A 20,629-nucleotide genomic window follows, 5' to 3' on the forward strand; every position below is an offset into this window, starting at 1 on the left:
CAATTTTGCGCCTAATGTCAAGGTTTTTTGGCTAACGTTCAATATTGCGCTGGCACGTGGCGCTGCCTTTGCTGCAAGCAGCCCACCAATCACGCCGCGCCCTGCCACATGCAGCGCATGAATGGACACAAAACGCGGCAATGCAAAAAACCAAAAGAAGCACAGAAAAAAAGCCCTGACGAGGGCCACCAGAAAAAAGGTCGCGACGTTGCCTGCGCCGCTTTTCCAATGTCAAGTGCAAGCGGCCAATCGGTGTCGCTGACATGACAAAAAAAAAAAAGAAAGGAAACTAAAGAAGAGTACGATCTGAGTCTGAACTGCTGCCGAGATGCTCTGCTAACGTTGTATGGCAAGAGTTTGCAAAGTCCAGCAGATTCTGAAATTGTAAACAGAATGCAGTGATAGCTCGCTTTGTGGCATAATCTGCAAAACAAACTGCTGATATATGTATATTTATATATTTATAATTATTATATTAAATAGGAAATTTGGCAAAAAAAAGGAGCAGTACTACAAAAGAAATTGCATATATACCACTCTTAGTAAACACAGTCGAGAGAGTAAAGTCAAGGCCAGTCTGAATATACCCCATGCACACAATTTAAACAGTGCATGAAATGTGAGCGATAGAGCAGGCGAGGCGCAGGTAGGTGGGGCAGAAGCTGGCTTCCACTTAACATGCAGCATTGGCAACGTTTGCCATTAAGGACAAAACGACGCTGCAAGTGACCCCCTGCAGGCTCTCACGGCAATGGACGTAGTATCTATCCATATTTTATGTGTCATCGATTGCATTCTCATGCATGTTGAAATAGGGCCTGCATCAACTCTTTTAGCCAGCTGAAAATCAATTTGTGCATGCAATTTGTGCTAATTTGTTGAGTATGTCCTTTGGCTGTCCTGCAAGGATATGTGCTTTCATATACTATATATGTATGTATGTATGTATGTATACAACACATAAATGGCATATTAAATGCTAATTGAGCCTTTGATTGCCATTACACATTCACCTTCAATTGTCCAATCATAACGACAAGGATTACAGTCATTGAGGTATTTTTAAAACAGACTATTTAAGTTCATGTCAGACGTGAACGATATTTTAATTCGAAGGCATGACTAATTTACAGCTAACATTGGTTTCTTTTATAGCTACGCAAACCACATGCATGACACATTTTCTAATTTAAGTGCATAGATTATAGCAATATTCCAAGGCATTACGTCATGGAATACACGTATCGTGTTAGGCTGGAACTGATGACACTATGAGAAGCTAGTCTTAGAAACAGAAAATTGCATGAAGAATTTATGTCGTTGTTTATTATATTCCCTCCATATATACTGATCTTCCTTGTAAATGTGACATGCAGTTTTACAAAAAAAATAAAATAAATAAATAAAATAAAATAAAAAAAACAATAACTCTTATATATGTTAAAATGATATAATTTACTTATTATATAATTAAATTATATAATATTATAATAAATATTCTATCTTTATTCTACATATTTGCAAATAAAATTTATCTGCAAATTTTCCACCTTCAAGAACCCAATTTATAAAATTCCTCACCTACTTTGTATTTAAGGCAAATTTAAGTGCTAATATACATGAGTGAATATTTAAGAGTTAAAGTTAAAAGTTTTATAAGCCAAATTTGCATACCATATTCATTGTAAAGTTAACATGAACTATAACATCAAGGACTTTGCAGAATTCTTCAGTAAAATATTATTTAATAAAACATAATAATATTTCAATATTTTCAAAATTAACATGCACTTTAAAACTTACAAAGTAGAAGCTAAAATAAGACTAAAAAATAATAAATATACAATATAATAGAAACCTCGATCAAAGTAAATTTACATTAAATTTAATTCAATCAATGACAAAATACCTTTTAATGTTTCAATATAATATTTATTCATTCATTGTGTACTTTTCCTTTAAGCTTAAAACATAGTTTTTAGTTGTATTAACAAAATGAGTCGTGTTTGTTGCGTTTAATTTGCCACGAAGCAATTTGCGTTGAGTAAAGTCTGATTAAATCCAAAGAAAACACTCCACAGGGTTAAAACTTAATGCTAACTTAAGAGTATGGGTGCGGGTAGATACTTAAGGATAAGGAAATTCAATAAATGGCTTTCAGTTTTTGGTGGTTGCCCAGGTTAAAAAATGTATATCTTAAGGAACAAACATAAATGTGATGTAATTACATGCTAATTAGCTAAAAGAAATTGTTTTGGACAGTGCTAAGAACTTCAACTGAAACTGAACTATCCAACTCAATGCTTAACTTAGAGATTGGGTCACATTGCATAAATAAGTTATAAATAGGACTAAGAACTAATGTAAAATAAGATTGAAGAATACATATAAACAAGGGACACGACTCGATTACCACGTCTTGGGCACACTGAATAGCCCATAACGATCGTGCGCATCGACGCCTCGCACGGCAAAGAAGTAACGCTGATTCTCTTGGAACTGATTCAGCGTAACTGCCATGGGCAGGAGCATGGCCTTCACGTCGCCCACATGCCGCCATGAGTCGGTGCTGGGCTCGTTGATCGTCTCCTGATAAGCATAAATCTGATACGTAACGCACTCGGCAAATCGACTGCCCGTATCCTCCAGTGTCCACGAGATGACAATGCCCGTGTCGTGCAAGCTGATGCGTATGACCGGCCGTGACGGCGGCAGCTTCCAATCCGGATGATTGATCTGCACCGGCGCCAGCGGTAACGGTGCAGGGTGCGAGAAACGTGCACGCGATCCGCTCGGCGGCGTATTCTCCGACCGTATCTGCATGTTAGCACTCGAGCCAGTCGATCCTCGTTGACCTGTAATACGAAATGAGTTTAATGAATGCTTTACAAATTCCCAAATATGATTCACAAACGCTTGTCAAGATTTATAGAAACGAGTCTAGTCCGAAGAGCCAGAGTATTTTCTATTATAGATTAAATATTTCAGAATTGTATAGGAATAACCTACAAAATATTACATTATTATAATACACATTGATAGGGTATACGAAATAAATTAAATGAATTTGAAAAATTCTCTTTTCTCTTTTTTATGTACGTAAATGGGAACACTCTGAACCAAATAGAGTTTAGACTGTACTATATTTTAGATGATAGAAGTATTTTAAATATTTTACTACTACCAATGCTATGGTTCATTCTACTATTCTAAGAGTAGTTTTATAATTCTTATCAGAAATATCCCATCAGAGCACAGAGCACTCCATACAATCCTTATACGATATATGGCTTTCCCTAATGAATCTTAATAATTTCCGTGTGATAAGCAAATGTGAATCGAGCTAAGCTTATATATTATTTGTGTAATTTACCTGGTCCATTGACAATCTGTCGGGCCACAGCATTGGTACGCGGTATATTCATGGGCGAGACGCGCACCACGCTGCCTCCGCTGGACCGTGTACTGCCGCTCAAGGGCGACGTCTGCATGCGTTTGGCGGGCACATTTAACGCTTGTCGCAGTCTCGCATTGGCGCTGGCATCCATCGCAGCAGCGGCTGCAGCAGCCGCTGCATCATCCTCGTCTGTGAGATCGATGACGGCCTTCTCTTTGGGTCGTGCAGGCGCCAGACTGGGCTGGCCATAGCCAGCACCACTTGATCCACCATCCGTGGCACTTGACATAGGCACCGACACGGTGGGCATGGGGCGTGCCTTGCTGTTGATGTTGATGGACTGCTTGCCCGGACTGCGACCAATGCGAACGCTAAAGAGAAGAGAAACGGGATTAGTTGTTGACAACTGATGGGACAAGTCGAGCTGCTACTCACGGTAATGGCGATTGTTGTTGCTGCTGCTGTTGTTGTTGCTGCAGTTGTTGTTGCTGTTGCTGCTTCTGTGTCATGTAGGAGCTCGGGTAGTCCTTGGTTATGGGCTTAGCTGTAGTGCCGCGCGCTCGCATAGCTGCGGCAACAGCTGCCGCCGTCGCAGGAGTCACGTTGCCCGTGTGCTTCGACGCGTACATGGGCCGCGTTGGGACATTGGGCGTGTTCGGCAGTCGCTGCATGCCCTGGCCGGAGGTGCTCGCCTGATGACTGCTGGGCGTGTTGTTAACAGGCCGCTGTGGCGTCACCTTCTGCATGCAACCGCGACGCACCGGCGGCGTGCCACCGCCACTCGTCTGTACGTATGGTCGCGTTGAAATCGTTGGCGGTGTGTGCTGCTGCTGTTGTTGTTGGTGTTGTTGCAGCTGATGCTGATGCTGCTGCTGCTGCTGCTGCTGCTGTTGCAACTGATGCTGCTGTTGCAGCTGCTGCTGATGCTGATGCTGGGGTGGACTGAGTCGCGGCGGTGGCAGCGCACGCATGGACGATCGCATTGGCGAGGTGCTCGCCTTTTGTGGCGTTGGCATTGTCGCTGTCGCCGCTGACATACTGCCCGCAGTATGACTGCCGGAGGCGTGGTTGCGTGCCGCCTCCTCGCTGGGCTTCTTCATGAGGGCCATGCCCACCTGGAGACCGACAGCGCGCGTTATGCGCACCGGCGCCGTAAACTGAGCATTCTTCGTTTCCAGATCTTTCAGCACACGCTTGTGCACCGTCTCCAGATCGAGAAACTGCTTGGAGACCTCAGCTATCTTGCGACGATAGTTGGCCAGCGTGTTCTCTTGATTGTCGATCTGCCGTCGTATCTCCGAAAACTCGCTCTTCACCAGCATGCTCTCGACGATCTTCTGCAGCACCAGCTCTTCAAGATCCTGACGCGTCATCTTGTCGAAACTCTTCCGAAAACTCTTCAAAAACTCCAAGCGCAACGGCTTGACGTCGCTCTTCAGCTCCGGTTTGGGCTTGAGTTCGTACTCCAGTTCCTTTGACTCCGTCTTTTCGTCGTGCTTGATTTTAGCTGGCTCGGTAGCCGCTGTTGCTGATTCCTCCGACTCTTGGGTATTATCATGAGCATCCAGATCGATTTGTAGTGTACCATCGTTTGAGCTATTCGAATCGGAGTCATCCGTTTTCAATTTCTTGCTGGGTATAGCCTCCTTCTCCGCGGGACTGCTGCTGGCCAGCAGGCTGTGACTACGTTTGGCAACGACGGGTGCTGCTTCCTCTGTGTTGGTAGTGGTGGAGACTGAGGCCGTTGTGACCGCGGTACTGTTGCTAGACTCCACTTTATCATCGGTGCTGAGACGCAAACGCTTGACCGCAGGCATGGCAGCTTCCGACTCATCCTCCGGGTCGTCGGCCACCATTTCCACGTCGCCTTCATCAGCCTCTGCAGCAGGTTCCGCGTCGGCTTCAGCTTCAGCTGGTGCCTCATCTCTGCTCTTATGTGAGGGCTGTAGCAAATTGCTGGAATTGCTATCGGCATCCTCACCCAAGACAACTTTCGGTTTCTCCAGCGTTTTCTGTTTTTCAAACTGATCGCAAGCATTGTCTGAGTTGTCAGCTAACAAGTCTCTGCTTAAAGTTCCATTCGATTTCGAATCGTTTGGTTTAGTCGGAGCAGTTTTTTCATCACTTTTACTAGATTCCTCCGAAGGTTTCTTTTCAGCCGGCTGATCATCTTCGTCTTCCGACAACAGTACCACCTCTTCGACCTTTTTATCAGCAGTCGCTGGCATATCTTTGACAGCTTCCGTTTTACTCTCACCTGTTTGACTCTCTTTCAATCCTGTCTTCTCAATCGGCTCGAAAAAGATCACCTCATCATCTGATTCGGCTTCCCTTGTCTCGGCTACCATGTTCTCTGAAGGTTTGCTCGTCGCCTGCTCTTCCGTTTGCTCGACTTTCTTCTCGGACTCATCGTCCAAGACTCCATTTGACTTCGGCTCAGTTGGTTCTACAACTTTGTCTTCCGATGGCACGGGATCTTCCTTGTCCACTTCTGGATCTGTCTTTGTTTTCTCTTCGCTAACATTGTCAGCTTCCGCCGACTTACTTTCTAATGTTTTGACACTCAGCTCTTTCTCTGCCTCTTCAGTTTTGTCCACCTCCATTTCAGTCTCTGCTTCTGCTGCATCTTCCTTCGCAGGCGTATCAATTGTTTTATCATCAGATGAGTCTAGATCAATGATGGGGGCCTCTCCATTCGCTTTTTCATCGACAGCATCCGTCTTATCATCTCCATCATAGCTTTCATCTGAGGTTATGTTTTCTAAGTCATGTTTGCTTTGCTCATTGGGAATTGGCTCATCAGTTTCTACAGTTTTCTGATCGCCCTGTGCCTCAAACTCATCTGAACTAGAGATGTTTTCCAAAGCATCCAAAAAGACATCCTCATTCGAGTCTTGCGATCTTTTTGTGTTCGTGATTTTCGGATCCTTTTTAGTATTTTCTTCCGTTTCATCATCTAACATATTTTCATCGGTCGGCACATTCTCTTTCACTGTTGCACCGATCTCACTTTCATTGATATTTTGTTTTTCTTTAGTTTCCGTTGAATTCTCTTCCTGCTTTTCTTCAGGGTTTTCCTCGACTTCAGGTAGGTCAGAACTATTAAGCTCTTCCACGCTGTTTTCTTGTTCTTCCTTTTGCTTTGCTTCGGCGCCGATCACATTTGTCTCTGCTTTATCGATCGCAGTGTTGTCTTCTGTTATGTTATCGATATCGGCCGAAATCGGTATGCTGCTATCTTCCATTGTGACATCATCCTCATCGACAGAGTCTTTACGATCGCAGTCTACGATCGAACTAATCTTGTCCAGCAGAGCATCCAGATCTGTGCCGGCATCGTGTTCGCTAGGTAATTCATTGCCGTGATCATGATCATCACTCTTGCCGATACTATCGATAGGCGACGTTGCCTTAATATTGTTCTCTAGAATGTCTGAGGACAATCCATTATGAATTTCCTCATCGATAGTTGACTTGCGGCTGCCCATGTTTGTATTAATTTCTGAAAGAAAACCTTTATTTATTTCCAGCTAAATTTAACGATTATATGTTGCGCACATACCAGGGCTGGAAAGCTTATCAACTTTATGGTCCAGTTCGGTGATACTTCTGATTAAGTCATCTTCTGTCGACAGCTCCCTTAACTCAACGTTCTGTGTTACTTCCATCATATTCGCGCGTTTTATAGTCTACCTTTAGTTGGAACACATTGAACTGAGATGAAACGAGAATCGAAGATTATGGTAAATAGATTTCATAGACGGTCTGGCAACACTATTAAGTGTGGCAATTCTAGATTAATATGATAATTGACCTAGGCCCTTATAATCAATAAGTGAAGAGGAAATTATATAAATTAATGTAACGACTCCCTCCTTAAAAATTAATGTATGCTAAAAACAAAGCTTTTTGCTAAAAGCTCGCCAGAAAGCTTTTCGTTGTAGTTTTTGCTAGCAATGAAAATTAAATGAAACTACAATTTGAAATCAGCTGAACCGGGTTTCTATTTTGAGAACCCAAATGAAAGTTTGGATGGGCCAAAAAGTAACGGATTTCGGGGAAAACAGAGAGAAATCCCTCCATTTGAGTTCAGCTTTTATATAAACTGTATTAATCAGATGGATATATATCTAAGTGTAAATCGTATACAAATATCAACTGATTTTTTCGTGATTTTATATAGGCTCTTTCGGGTTTCGGTATGTATCTGTAAATCTGCATACCTAACCGGTGTGCTTGTTGTTCGGTCGGACGGTCGCTCGGGACGGTCGAACGGTCGGTTGTTCGTTCGGTCGTACATATGCTGCCGACGCGAGCAACAACAACAATAACAGCAAGCACAACAAAGAGAGCGAGAGGCCGCAGCGCAAGAGATGTCTGCAATCGAAACACAAATGCAAAGCGAACAGCGACAAAATGTAAATGAAGAAGAAGAAGAGAAATAAGCATGCATAAAGCAGGAACATGTGATAAATGTTTAGAGCCAGCATAGAAACGAAACGAAATGAAAATGAAATCAACAGAAAAAATAAACCGTTGTTAATGCTAATGAATTAGAATTGAAGCGATTTTCGATAAACCAAAATTTAAGTTTAGTTAGTAAAATTGAGGTTATGTTGAAGAGAGTTTGCAAAATTTTTATATAATCGACTTACACGATGCTCAATCTAGACTAGATTGATTTAACGTTTACGTCTTGCAACAAATTTACACTAGACTCGAAAGAAATCAAATTATTTGTAACTAGATTTTTGTGCGAGTTCAAGGCAACACTAAAACAGTGGCCGAAGTGAACGCGAACGCGAGCGCAAAAAACCAGCTGACGGGCAACGGCAACGACGACGACGACGACGACGACATTTAAATTATGAGAGAGAGCAATACGAAATGAGAGAGTAAGGTAGCGAGAGCGTAAGAGTGGGCATGGTTAGGGGGCAGCGACCCAACTGCTGGTTTAGGGCGTGTCAAATTGGATTCTGATAACGTTCTATAATCATTTTTCCCTAAAGTTTTCATTTTCTCATTTTATTTTTCCTAATGTCACATCTTGAATGTGTCCACGGTGCGTGCGACCCCTAACTACAAATGCGCTGCGACGTCAGCAATGCTGGCAACTATATATGTATATGTATATAAATACTAGATATGTATATAAAATATATAAGAAAAGCCAATTGATATTGGATAGCACTAATATAGGTCAACTTTTATGTAAAGTTTCGTAATTTAGAGAAAGACTTTTCTTAGCAAGTTGGCAGCGCTATTTCTTATATGTATAGTACAACCGGGAGAGCGGGTAGAGGGGTTGAAGTAGCAGTACTGCTGCAACAGGGGATCTTCGAATATGCCATTATAGTTTTTCCGCCAAATGCCGATAAGAAAATAGAATGGAAGAACAACAATAACAAGACACAAAACAAAAGCAAAGTAAAACCAAAAATTAAAGTTGCCATAAATTGGCATTTTACAAAAACGAGCAATGCTGCGTATTGTGCGAGCGAGACGGCTGATGCGAGTAAGCTGTGCGTGTGAGCGGTACAGCTCTATGTATTACAATGTATCTGCGTAGGTAGTGGTCGAATAGGAAGGGGGAGGTAGACGGGGGAGCCAGAGGGTACGGGTCAGAGGGGGAAGGGGGGAGGTCGAGAGGAGAAATTAAACTATTATCTGATATAGAAAAATGACAACAAAAATGTAAATTAAAACGTGTTAATGCAATGCAAACATACGCAGCGAGAGAGCCACAGTGAAAGAGAGAGCGAGAGCGAGAGGGAGGGAGAAGGAAAGCGGGCGGTAGGTGGCAAATTTTTGCGTCTAGTCTAAGATCCGCACTTTTTTAGGACTTGAGAATGTGCCTAGGACTTTTGGCAGGATACCGGTTTTCGAACAGGTCTAAGGCACTCCAGAGAGACCGGGAGGGGGAGGGAGCGTAAGCGCTTGCAGCAAGAGAGCAAGAGAGAGAGAGATAGAGCGAGAAGGGAGCAGCGCAATTTAACGTTTATACGAGGTAAAAATATGTACATACATACAATATAATATATATGATATATATGTAAGTAATCTATCAGAAAAATAAAAGTTTTGCACCGAGCCGAGCGACAAAGTCGTACGACGAGCCGTACCGACTGAAAGACACCGCAGCAGCACAGTGAGAAGCAGCAACCAAAACAGAAGCGAAAAAAAGTGTTTTTTTTTCTCTTTGAGGCGTCGGCAGCCATATTAGACATCTAAATGTAATCGGGAGAAACAGGTCTGGGGTCGGCTATAGAAGATATAGAAATCGGTAGTAATTGACTACGATTATGTTCTGGATATATCTATCTAGATACATATATGACAAATTATACTCTTCGTTTCGCTTTCTCTGTCTATTTATAGAAATACAATGAGAGTAAAAATTCAATTTATTTTTATTTCTTTTCTGCTAACTGATAAATATGTTGTGCATGGCCAACTTTGGATGCACAATAATATATTTTTTTTCATATGTACATGCAACGGCAACAGAATGATGTTTGGTCTTGGGAGTTATGTCTATTATAGCTGTTTCGCTCTCGCACACACAGACACACGCACACATCTATACCTGCGTTTGCTTAACTAGCCGTCTGTGTGTATGTATAACAAGGTTCGTGAGTGTATGTGTGCGTGTATATGTATTAATTTTGCAGCGCATTCACATTCTTTTTAGGTTACGTATCGATTTTAATGTAAAGTGAGGTTAGCTTGAAAAACATTCAAACCCCGGGGAATATTACAGATCTATGCAGGGCAACTATATAATATATGATATTATAGCAAAAATATCTATCGATCCCAGACAGACATATTTAGCTACTCGGGTAGTGGCAAACGCCACTGTTGCAGACGGGGCAACAGTTTTCATTCGTTTTATTGTACAATTTAATATCATTAGGGCTGCCAAGTATCGGCAAGCATAATGTTAGTATATATATTATTTATTTTGTGTTTATATATATAAATATGGGCGTTAATTCATGATTATGCGACTAATTACCATGCACATGGTATATAATAGGGTTGCCATCATCATCAAATCACACATATGGGTATTATCTGGCACAGGTTACGCTTGAGGTGAAAGGACAACACGTAGATATGCCAGTCATAAATCGGTTTCGATGTATACATCTGACCATTTGGCAGATAAACAAAATTATTATTGTATTTACCGGCTGCCGTGGAGCCACCTGACAACCCTACAAACTCAAGCAAGTATCTTAAAAGTGTCTCTTTATAAGTCCGAAACTTGAAACTATGGTCAATATGTTGAAAACCCACTAAAACTTTTATATATGTATATGCAATATGTTATAGTAAAAGCTTCTAAACAATAATAATAACAACAATACGTGAGGTAGAGCACCAACAAACCATGTTAATGGCATTCTAGAGACTTACCTCTGTGAAGTTTCGATATTTTCTAATTGCCGTTAAATTAAGCTTTTTTATTAAACGTTTTTAACATATCCTACGTATTGAATTTATATATTTAATAGTTTAAACGGTATTTTGTCGTTTTGTTTACACCGCAGCGCGTGCACTGCCGCCCTGAACAACTGGAATACCAAACACAGACTAAAATCTGAGCAGACAACAACAATTGTATAGAACCACGAATCAGTTGGAATGTGCCTGGTTCGTGAACTGTTTAGCTAGCTCAAAAGCACTGCAACAAATGAACAGATAACAGGGACTTTATATATATATATAAAAAAGTCTATATATATTAAATTTGTGATATGCAATAAATAAAAAAATATCCATTCAATAACAACAATTTATTATTTGAATATAAAAATCTTATTTTTTATGAATTCTCAGAAAATACATTAAAGTTTTGACTAAAACTGAAAACTGATAAATTGCCTTATTAGGTACCATGCAAATTGTTGATGTTGTTAGGCAATCACGTACCAAATTTCAAGAGTCAATTTACCAAGTACCAAATTTAGTCATATTAATAAGTGATTAATATCTGCAAATCTAGTTCACCGCAGCACAGCTTTTGCTTACTGCAGCTGTCAGCCCTGGTAATGGGGCTCCAAATACCAGTTCGTCCGCGAACGAACTACAAATAAAACGAAACAAAACAAAAACATCTGTGCAACTTGTAGGTTAGTTTTGTTTTATAATAAATGCCGTAAACAAAGTTATCAGTCAAAATGAGCAATTTGATCAATTTCGCACTCAGGCATGGCGCCAATTACCTAAAAAGACACACACTGCAAAGCCTACGCAGTACGGTGCCAGCAATAGCTAGTAAACTGCCGGCTGCAATTGCACCCATTCGAAGCCAGTCGACCAAAGCTGCCTATGATGTGAGCACAAATGTGCAAAAGGATATTGTATTGTTTAAATATGAAAATCCGAAATTCTATAAGATGCTGAACTTTTTTGGCCTGTGCCAATTTGTGTTCTGGACGTATTTATCGCATTTCGCCTTTACGACGCTAAAAGATGCGCCCGTTGTGGAAAAACCTGGCGAAGAGCTGAAATGGTACCAGCGCATAAATCTGGGTGAGAACAAGTATAAGAATGGCATTACTATATGCTGTTTTTTAATAGGTGAGTGGATACACTATAAAATTAAAGATTTCACAGTATTAAAAATATTCTCTCTTCAGGCTATGGCATTTTGTTTGCCGTCTGGATGTTTACGCTGCGCTCGGTGCGGTTTCTCATTCTACGCAAGGGCGGAGACAGTGTCTCCTTTGTGACTTATGGACCATTCAATCGTAACCGCATTATGACCGTGCCACTGAAGTGCATCTCAGCGGAGGAATCACGTGAAATGGCCCGTGTTCAACTGCCCATTAAGGTCAAGAACAAGGCGCTGTACTATGTACTGGATATGCGGGGCGAGTTCCGCAATCCCCAGTTGTTTGACTATACTGCAGGATTAAAGCGTCGTATTTGAAATGTTTTTGTTTTGTTTAATTATAGTTTGTAAATATACATAAGCTAATTTAAACCTAAACTGTGGCTTAATAGATGGGCTCCGGCTTCTGTGTGAGCAACAATCCAAAACGTTTCTTGATGGTAATGCGCTGTCTGGAATATTTGTCCTCAGGTGAAAAACGAGCTGGATGTGCGGACAAGGTGGGGCGACCGTCCTCCGTACGTTTCTGCAAGTGATGGTTACATATTAGTCCCATCCTTTATTACACTTTCACTAAACTTACCTTCAGAGTATAGATGCGCTCACCGTTTTCACCAATTGTGTACATAAGATACATTTTTAACGATTTATAAAAAGTGCGACTTTTTCACAAGCAAATATAAACACGTGTGGCGTGCAGTGCTGCGCAACGATAAATGCCGCTTATCACATTGAATACGCACATAAATATCGATACTGATAGATGCGATAGCTGGAACCCAAATATCGATATTTAAGAGAAGAATTCTAATTGCTGCTTCTCAACACTGCTTTTGTTTATTTATATGCGCATTGGCGCTTCAATTTGTTAAAATTTTAAATAAAGTAGATCATGTCTAACAAAGCTGATAAACTGCTTAAACAGGCTATGCGCGAGCAACAGAAGCGTATTAGGCCTGGTGAGTGTCAGAAGTATGTACGCCTGGTACTTGATCAAGGGCTGCTGCGTATCCCCTGGGGCCAGGAGCTGCTGGAAAAATTAAATAATACGGATTTGAAATATGAAATACGCTGTTTGCCTGCACGCAACTGCATTATCTGGGAGCGCAATGTTGGCCAACAAACGCTTGTGGCGGGCGTCGAGTTGGAAGATGCCTGGAACATGGAGCAACAGGTTCTGTTGGTCTATACTGAGACGGATTTTCAGCGAGCACTTAAGGATCACAACTTGAGCTGCATAGGAGCAAAGCTGCATGATGCGTTTCCCGCACCCAATTGCCAGTTCACTGTGGTTGTGCCTCGGCTGCGCCAGAGCAAGCACAGCCACGAGGCGAATGCTTTGATTGAGCTGCAGCTGCTGCAGCATTTGCATGTGGAGCAATTGGCTCAACCGCAATGCCAGGAATTGCTATCACTGCTGCAGCGCTACACCAAAGCCATAGCTGAGTTGCCATACAAGCAGCAGCGGCAATCGATTCTGGGCAGCTTTAAGAAATACCTGGCCAATGATAACAAACAATGCGTCCGCGTGGAGCAGGGCAATGGCTATGGACGTCTCTGGCAACAGCATCTGAATCGTTTGCCACTGGTTACACTTGAGGTGGCTGAGTCCATAATCTCTCAATATCCATGTCCCAAGCGCATGTTGCAGCACTTTGAGGAGGATCCACAGGCCGTGCAAACGTTGGCGGACATCAAGATCAAGCGCAGTAATGGACCACAGCCGCTGCAGTCGGAACGAAGGATTGGCAACGTGCTTAGCAATAAGTTATATACTCTATATACTACCAGGGATCCGAATACATTAATATAGGGTTCTAGTATATATTAGATCATACATTGAGTTATATAGAATTTAGGCCGTTTATTCAGCTGCTCATTTGGTTTTTGTTTTTACAATCGATCGCTTAGGTGCTTAAATAATAATTATATACAGTTCGCTAGTTCATTTATCTTTATATAATATAGTATATATATATATATTAAAAATCACAATATTTTTTATACGCATTCCTCTCTTACACATGTACATCATAATTGTTTAATTAGTTGTTAAGTTCTAGTTTGTAGTATATGCAATCGTGAACAATTTGTTGATAGATATATACTTCGATTTGGCGCGTAGAAAATACTATTTTAAAATTACGACTTTACGAATTTGATTTATATATAAAATAACAATATTGAATTAAAGAACAAAATTATTTCGTTTTTTTTTTTTCTAACTGGATTATGAGGATATTGAATGCGAACTAGAAATACATATTAAATATATATATAAGTAAAAAATGATTAACATTAAGAGCTAAATACACATAAATAATAAACAAAGAAAACAGAATTTGAGGATGGGCAGGATTTGCGTTGCCATATGATAGATAGTAGTCAGTCCATTCGCAACTCTGTCTAGAGCGTGGCCAGAATGCGAAAGAAGCCCAAGCAGGCCGAGAATATGGTCTGTCCGACGCCCCAGAAGAGCGCATAGATCGGTGACATGGGCAAGCTGGAAGCGACGTGGACGAATGCAATAACGGCGCTGCTAATGATCCCGCTGCTAGCGGGCGATACGAAGCCCATCACCAGAATCAGTATGGAAAAGAAGCGACCGAATTTGTGGCGCCGGAGCGTCACAAAGGCAACCAAGGCGGCGCAGGTGTGTATAAATATGGATGAGAAGAGTGCCCACAGAAAGATATGATACCACATCTCACGGAACGTGTTGAGCCTCGACTGTGATCGTAAGCCGACCACATCGACAATCGCATCCAGCTCATCGGTATCGTAGGGTTCGGAGTACATGACCAATAGTATCGGCAAGCAGTACGTATATATATAACGATAATCACGTATTCGTAGAATTTTGGCTACAATTGTTGGAAGTATCCTGTGATTGAGTTGAAGTTCTTGTCGTCGTCGTCGTTATTATTATTGTAATTATTTGTTTTGTTGCTAATTATTGCTTTTCCGTTGCAGCGACTCCTCGTTTTGGTCATTTGTAATTTGCTGTTGTCGTTGACTGGTTAATGTGCACCTGCTGTAAACTGTAGGTAAAGCACAGCACATTGTTTCCAAATGTATTTAACATTGTCAATAAACCTGCAAATGGAAATATTGTAGGGAAACAAATACGTATTAGTTTTATCGACCTCTTGGCCCATCGCATGGCAACTTACACATACATACACACGCACACGTATGCATATAAGCATATATGCTAGTTAATTTGATCCTGTTACCCGTTTTCGTTCCAGCTAGCGCTCCTAAGTCTAATGTGTTGTTCTGCCCTTGTGCGATGAATAAATATTTTGCTTTGTTTTCGGTTTTGGGACAGGCAAAACTGGAATCGATTAAGAAGGCCACACCAAAAAATCGCACTTGCAGCGGCAGTGTTTCACCAACTCCTAGCTAAGCATTTTGTGAATAGCTTTTAAATGCACAGCGTGTTAGTTTGGGATTAGTACTTGCATTGCACAATTGATATACGCTTGATTGATTACTAAAATGTTATGATTAATATTTCTATTTTCTTTTTTTTTTTTATATATCACTTTAATGCGTTCTGTTTCACATGGTAACGAAGCTGGAACGCTTTGGTAAATGAACCAACCAGATAAGCTCAGCTGTTTCATGCCTATATCGATATACGACTATCGCACAGCTAGTTTAGCTGTTGCATTAATCGGCTGGCGTGTATATTTTGAGCTACGTGCATCACTAGTTGGCTCGCGGGCAGCTGACTTTCGCGTTTCGTGCGTGTGTTCAATTTGTGTTTAAGTGTGCGTCTTTAGCCCAGCCGGAAAAAACCACAACTTGCTGAGCAACCTATAGTAGTGTTTTTATAATAGTAAACTAATTAAAAGTAGCTAAATCATAATATGAATAAGGAGGAAGACTATGCCTCAGACAGCGATGAAAGCGACGAGGATTTTTGCCTAGACAACGAGCAAGATGCGGATTCCGGCGAGGAGGAAGAAGAAGAGGACAGCGAAAGCGAATCGGATAACGAAGACGACGCCGAAGAAGGCAGAAAACCCAGCAAAACAGCAAAAGGCAAAAAGAAAGACAAAGTGAAGAAAAAATTAATAGATACAGGAAATTCCGAGTCGGGCCCAACACGCAGCACACGTCAAACCGAGCCTAAAGCGAATGGACGCAAACTTGCGGAAAAGGATGAATTGGAGTCCGATGAGGAAATGGACAAATCGCGTTCCGATGCTCTCTGGGCTGACTTTTTGGGCGATGTCGGTGCCAGCAGCAAACCCGCTATAAAGCAAGAGGAGAAATCTTCCCCGGCAAAGCAAGCGCAGAGCCCGCCGAGCAAACCCGTCAAACCGGCAACAGAGATTCTTGACTTTGCCGGCGAACAAGTGATTGTGGCTAAAGGCAATTCCAGTTCCAGTTCCAGCACCAGTTCCAGTTCGAGTGCCAAGGAGAACCAACAGCAGCCGGCAGCCCCGCTGACTAAATCGCCAGCTCCGCGCGGCTTCGCTGCCATCAAACGACCCGCCGCCAATGGAGGTGTAGTTGGCGGTGGCTTGGGCTCTCTACTGAATCAGTTGGGTAAAAAGAAGAAAATGTCGGTGCTGGAAAAGTCGCAGCTAGACTGGAAATCCTTCAAGAGCGAAGAAGGCATCGACGAGGAACTGCAAACTCACAATAAAGGCAAAGATGGGTGAGTAATTTGGACTAAATTATGAAAATCTTGACTGATTGAAGTATACCTCTTTCCAGTTACTTGGAACGCCAGGACTTTTTGCAGCGCACCGATCTGCGGCAATTCGAGATCGAGAAAAACTTGCGACAAACGCGACGTCAGAACTAAAAGGAGAACTCATTCTCATCCTCGCACAACACTTTCCACACACACACCCACACATTCATGCTCGCATTGTCCACACACACACACATTCGTACACGTCTTTCTTCGGGTAGTGCGTATATCTAATAAGATATATAATTTTATATATATGTATTTATATACTACTGTTCCAAGCACTATCACCTCATCTAATACATTCAACTCGTACTATTTTAAAATGTAAAACGCTATAAACACTGAAGGCAAAGCATATATATTAATATACCAAGAGATTAAGCGCAAGCTGAATGACTGTAATTCCCCATTGGTTAAGGAGATTTTGTTCTTTCTTTACTTGAAGAGATTATGAGGAACCTCAATAACATTGTAATATAGATCTATTTATAATCCAAGGAGCAAGACGCTTATAGCTGAATAATGATATATATGTTGTATATATATATATCTCCAACTATTCCTCTACAGTGAAGCCCACGCGTTTGGCATCGCTGCGACTTAGGTGAAGGAACAAGCCGCCCAATATGCAGCCCAGGCTACCAAGGCCAATGCAGAGCCATCTAAACCAATTGTTGGCATTCAGCACGCTGCATGTAGATAAATATGAAAGCAGTTAGGCATTATTATTCGAAATATTCAAAGTTAACTTACGCAAATATCTTTTTGTGCAGCAGCTGCGTTATCTTCTCATCCAGCTGCAACGACTCCTCGATCCAGAAGAGTGGCATGGCCAAAGGACGCAGCTGCGCCATGGTGGGCACATCCTTGACTGGCATAACTTTCAAGCTGAACTGCAGGCGATTATATACAGTGAGCACTGTGCCAGATAGCTATAGGAGATAAGAGTACGTGGAGCGTAATAGACAGGGATCTTGTTAGACGAGTCCTCGACTCACCTGCTCGAAGATCATTGTGCTGGCATGCTTAGCAGCTGTAGGCGAAAGTCCTTCCACTTGTTCCACTAGCCTTGGATCTGCCTGATAAAAGTGCGGCAAGGATGCCATTAAAGGCGTGCCACTGCAGCGCCTTAGATCCATAGTGCCATCGGCTGGACAATCGCCGGGAAAATCCGTGCAAAAGCAGTGCAAATCCGGTTCCGTCTGAAGAGATAGATTTGATTGAGATTTTACAGGGAAATCTTTTCTATATATCCTTTTTTCTCTTTCGAAGAGTTCTGCTTGGAGGCCAAGGATTACTCGATCTCACTTACGCTTGGTGAACCAAAGCTTAGCTCGTATCTTTGAGCTGGCAGCTGGTTGTATTTGGTTTTGCCCATTGCCTTGGGTGTCAGGGAGCGACAGAGCTGTGCCGAGTAGCTCCACAGGCCGTGCTGTGGCTGCATGAGCGGCGCAAAGATGGTGCCATCTGTGCCGCGCAAGCGATTGCAGCTGCTGCCGTTCGTCTCCTGCCACACCTGCAATTGCTCAGCCTCGTTGTAGGCGAGAATTTGGCCCACTGTCAGCTGCTTAGAGCCGGAGGTGCGCAGCACCTTAAAGCGTCCGGCATTTGTGTGATTGCCCTGCAGAGGGAAGAGAATCCGGTTGATAGGAAAACTTTTCACACTTTTACTTATAGCAATGGACTTGCCCCGCCCATCAGTGAGAATTTATAGTGCGTGGCGTTCAGGGCCACAGCGCCAGGCACGGCGCCTGCTTGGAACTGCTGGCAAATGGCCTGAACAGCGGCGTGATCTGAGCCGCAGTTGACATCGATGCCAGCGTAGAAGAGATCCTTGAACTTGGCTGTTATGAATGCGCTTTGAGGCTGGAAAATGAGATCCAGGCCCAGGGCAACGGCAGCCTGCACCTCAGCAGGCTGTGCCAGATTGGCAATGGCTAGGAACTAGGCGAGATTGGGTTGGTTAAATATAGAGAATTCAGTTCAATTCTAAGCTCACTTGCAGCAAGGGATGCGGCATGGTTATCAGCTCCTCTCCGCTGAGCCCCAGATCCGGACGGAATTGAAATGTGTTGCGCATATTAAAGCTGACTGCGTTCTCTGCCTCAATGTCCACTATATCATATTTGTCTTTCCACTCGCTATATAGAAAGAATCATTCCTAAATGTGGTCTTCTTGGGCAACTGCTGCTTACTCATAGACAAATGGACCCACTTCCTGTAGCTGCGGCTTGCCACCGGCTTCGATATTCGCTGAATTCGTAACATTGAAGACGTAAACCTTAAAGCTGAGCGGAAAAGGCATTTTCTCCCACAGCTGACGCGTCTCACTGCCGGGCTTCAGATTAACACTCTGGGCAAATGTTACATATATATAATATATATAACTATATAATCAGTTCCTAACTCACTCGCTTGATCAGCTGCTTGAAGATCATGGGAAATGCCAGAAATCCAATGAGTGCTCCCAGCAGCACTATCACGAAGCACACAATCATAAACTTAAGGTACATTTTCACGTCGACTGTTGAAACACTTTTGAGCCGTTTATTTTCGTATTGCCCTCATGTAAGCCATATCGTGTGGCATAATTTGGGAATTTCTAATGTGACTTTCATCAATTTTTAATCGCTCCCACTCCTGGCAAAGCCTCGAAACCCACAAACTTTTGTTATTATGAGTTTTCATATAAACTAAGCAAGCTGCGTCTAATTAACAGTTGACCCATTTAATTAATTTTTTTTAGAGGCTCTATTAAGTAATTAGTATATTGATTATATTCGGCAGAGTTGTAAATTGTATTTAATGCATTAATTATTTAAGAAGTGCAACAGGTGTGAAAAATTGTTTATAGCAGAGCTGCCAATTTAGCCTAGTTCAGGCTAGATCTAGCCAATTTATAATAAACTCACAGACTCCTATTCCTAAAGAGAACTATGGCATCTATAATTATAAATATTAATCTCTATAAGCTATTTAGCCAATCAACATAAAGCCTCATTAAGCATATATATGTTTGATTGTTTTTCTGTACATTTGACTCTCTGTCTGACTCCCAGTCTGTCTCTCCGAACGAAGAACTAGGGAGACCGTTTAAGTTGTTTGTATGTGTGCAGCAGTATTCACTTCGTATTTTTATTGAACTAAAACGAAGTTAGAGTGCTTGTAGAAGAGAGAGGCTTCCCATTGGTTCATTTAAACTTCGACTAAAACGATCTCTACCTAGCGCCTTGCTCAACAGTTGAGCCTGTCTTAGTGTGTGAGTAAGAGTTGCCCTATATAAAGGGCAGCAGCTGTAGCATTTCTTCAGTCACCCAGGCCTGGTGGGTGGGGTCAGTCGTGCGGTGCAGTAAAGTGAAGTGAAGTGCGTGATCGTGCAGCTAAGCTTTAAAGACTGAGGGGAAGTAGTTGGAGAAAATACTGAGAGCAAGTGCTGAGAGCAAACAGAAAACATATTTGGAGGTAAGACTTAGAAGAAATACTTGGAGCAAAGACTTGGAGAAAATAGAAGGAATACTTAGAGGACAAACTGCCGGTTGTTTTGTTTAAAAAGTTAAGCAATTAATACATACATGTCTATGCATATTATTATATATTATTTTATGCATATATTATACATATGCATATTATGCATACATATATTATTTTATTATTATGATGAGTAAAAAATTGCCACTGCAAATAATTATTTCTTTCTTTCTTTCTTTTCTTTTCTTCCTATCTCGCTATTCCAGCATTAATTCCTACAATTTAGCCTGTTTCTGCCTATATTTATCCACAGTCCAACTTATTTCGGAGTTCAACAGTTGGCAGCACTGGCTTAGACTGCTGAATATTTAGTCAAGACAACAACCTTTTAAGTGCGACTTAGCTAGCCTACAGTGGTGGCCAGAAT

The 20,629-nt window shown here is 41.9% G+C and overlaps 7 protein-coding genes across 9 annotated transcripts; 3 read left to right on the forward strand and 4 right to left on the reverse strand.

Annotated features, from left to right (window-relative positions):
• Positions 1–1,910: 1,910 nt before the first annotated feature.
• LOC6579380 (activating transcription factor 7-interacting protein 1) lies at positions 1,911–11,001 on the reverse strand. Of its 2 annotated transcripts, none has more exons than XM_002005240.4 (5): positions 10,820–11,001; positions 6,960–7,111; positions 3,833–6,899; positions 3,374–3,768; positions 1,911–2,855 (listed from the first exon to the last, which is right to left on the reverse strand). In XM_002005240.4, exons 2-5 carry the CDS (start codon positions 7,066–7,068, stop codon positions 2,410–2,412), a joined length of 4,017 nt encoding a protein of 1,338 aa, XP_002005276.3. In that variant the 5' UTR covers positions 7,069–7,111; positions 10,820–11,001; the 3' UTR covers positions 1,911–2,409. The 2 variants fall into 2 exon arrangements, with proteins under 2 accessions (XP_002005276.3, XP_032585666.1); XM_032729775.2 differs by lacking the exon at positions 10,820–11,001 and adding an exon at positions 8,053–8,179.
• A 459-nt stretch (positions 11,002–11,460) lies between these two features.
• LOC6579381 (transmembrane protein 223) lies at positions 11,461–12,441 on the forward strand. Its single transcript, XM_002005241.4, has 2 exons — positions 11,461–11,986; positions 12,046–12,441. The coding sequence occupies exons 1-2, from the start codon at positions 11,584–11,586 to the stop codon at positions 12,336–12,338; spliced, it is 696 nt and encodes a 231-aa protein (XP_002005277.1). The 5' UTR covers positions 11,461–11,583; the 3' UTR covers positions 12,339–12,441.
• Positions 12,334–12,741, reverse strand: LOC6579382 (H/ACA ribonucleoprotein complex subunit 3). The gene is made up of 2 exons (XM_002005242.4): positions 12,604–12,741; positions 12,334–12,546 (listed from the first exon to the last, which is right to left on the reverse strand). Exons 1-2 carry the CDS (start codon positions 12,655–12,657, stop codon positions 12,406–12,408), a joined length of 195 nt encoding a protein of 64 aa, XP_002005278.1. The 5' UTR covers positions 12,658–12,741; the 3' UTR covers positions 12,334–12,405.
• Positions 12,742–12,836: 95 nt separating this feature from the next.
• On the forward strand, positions 12,837–13,885 carry LOC6579383 (crossover junction endonuclease EME1). Its single transcript, XM_002005243.4, has one exon. The coding sequence runs from the start codon at positions 12,913–12,915 to the stop codon at positions 13,831–13,833; it is 921 nt and encodes a 306-aa protein (XP_002005279.1). The 5' UTR covers positions 12,837–12,912; the 3' UTR covers positions 13,834–13,885.
• On the reverse strand, positions 13,865–15,623 carry LOC6579384 (transmembrane protein 170A). 2 transcript variants are annotated; one of them, XM_002005244.4, is made up of 2 exons: positions 15,200–15,623; positions 13,865–15,116 (listed from the first exon to the last, which is right to left on the reverse strand). In XM_002005244.4, exon 2 carries the CDS (start codon positions 14,817–14,819, stop codon positions 14,427–14,429), a length of 393 nt encoding a protein of 130 aa, XP_002005280.1. In that variant the 5' UTR covers positions 14,820–15,116; positions 15,200–15,623; the 3' UTR covers positions 13,865–14,426. The 2 variants fall into 2 exon arrangements, with proteins under 2 accessions (XP_002005280.1, XP_015019132.1); XM_015163646.3 differs by having other exon boundaries at positions 15,194–15,623.
• A 99-nt stretch (positions 15,624–15,722) lies between these two features.
• LOC6579385 (craniofacial development protein 1) lies at positions 15,723–17,127 on the forward strand. The gene is made up of 2 exons (XM_002005245.4): positions 15,723–16,692; positions 16,752–17,127. The coding sequence occupies exons 1-2, from the start codon at positions 15,896–15,898 to the stop codon at positions 16,840–16,842; spliced, it is 888 nt and encodes a 295-aa protein (XP_002005281.1). The 5' UTR covers positions 15,723–15,895; the 3' UTR covers positions 16,843–17,127.
• A 178-nt stretch (positions 17,128–17,305) lies between these two features.
• LOC6579386 (sensory neuron membrane protein 1-like) lies at positions 17,306–19,247 on the reverse strand. Its single transcript, XM_044010564.1, is given in 7 exon segments — positions 17,306–17,666; positions 17,733–18,035; positions 18,038–18,355; positions 18,409–18,678; positions 18,734–18,875; positions 18,930–19,121; positions 19,225–19,247. Coding segments are annotated over 7 exon segments (1,431 nt in total). The 3' UTR covers positions 17,306–17,483.
• Positions 19,248–20,629: the final 1,382 nt, after the last annotated feature.

This window comes from Drosophila mojavensis, unplaced genomic scaffold, assembly GCF_018153725.1.
Source record: "Drosophila mojavensis isolate 15081-1352.22 unplaced genomic scaffold, ASM1815372v1 contig_80, whole genome shotgun sequence".
Classification (NCBI taxonomy): Eukaryota; Metazoa; Arthropoda; class Insecta; order Diptera; family Drosophilidae; genus Drosophila; species Drosophila mojavensis.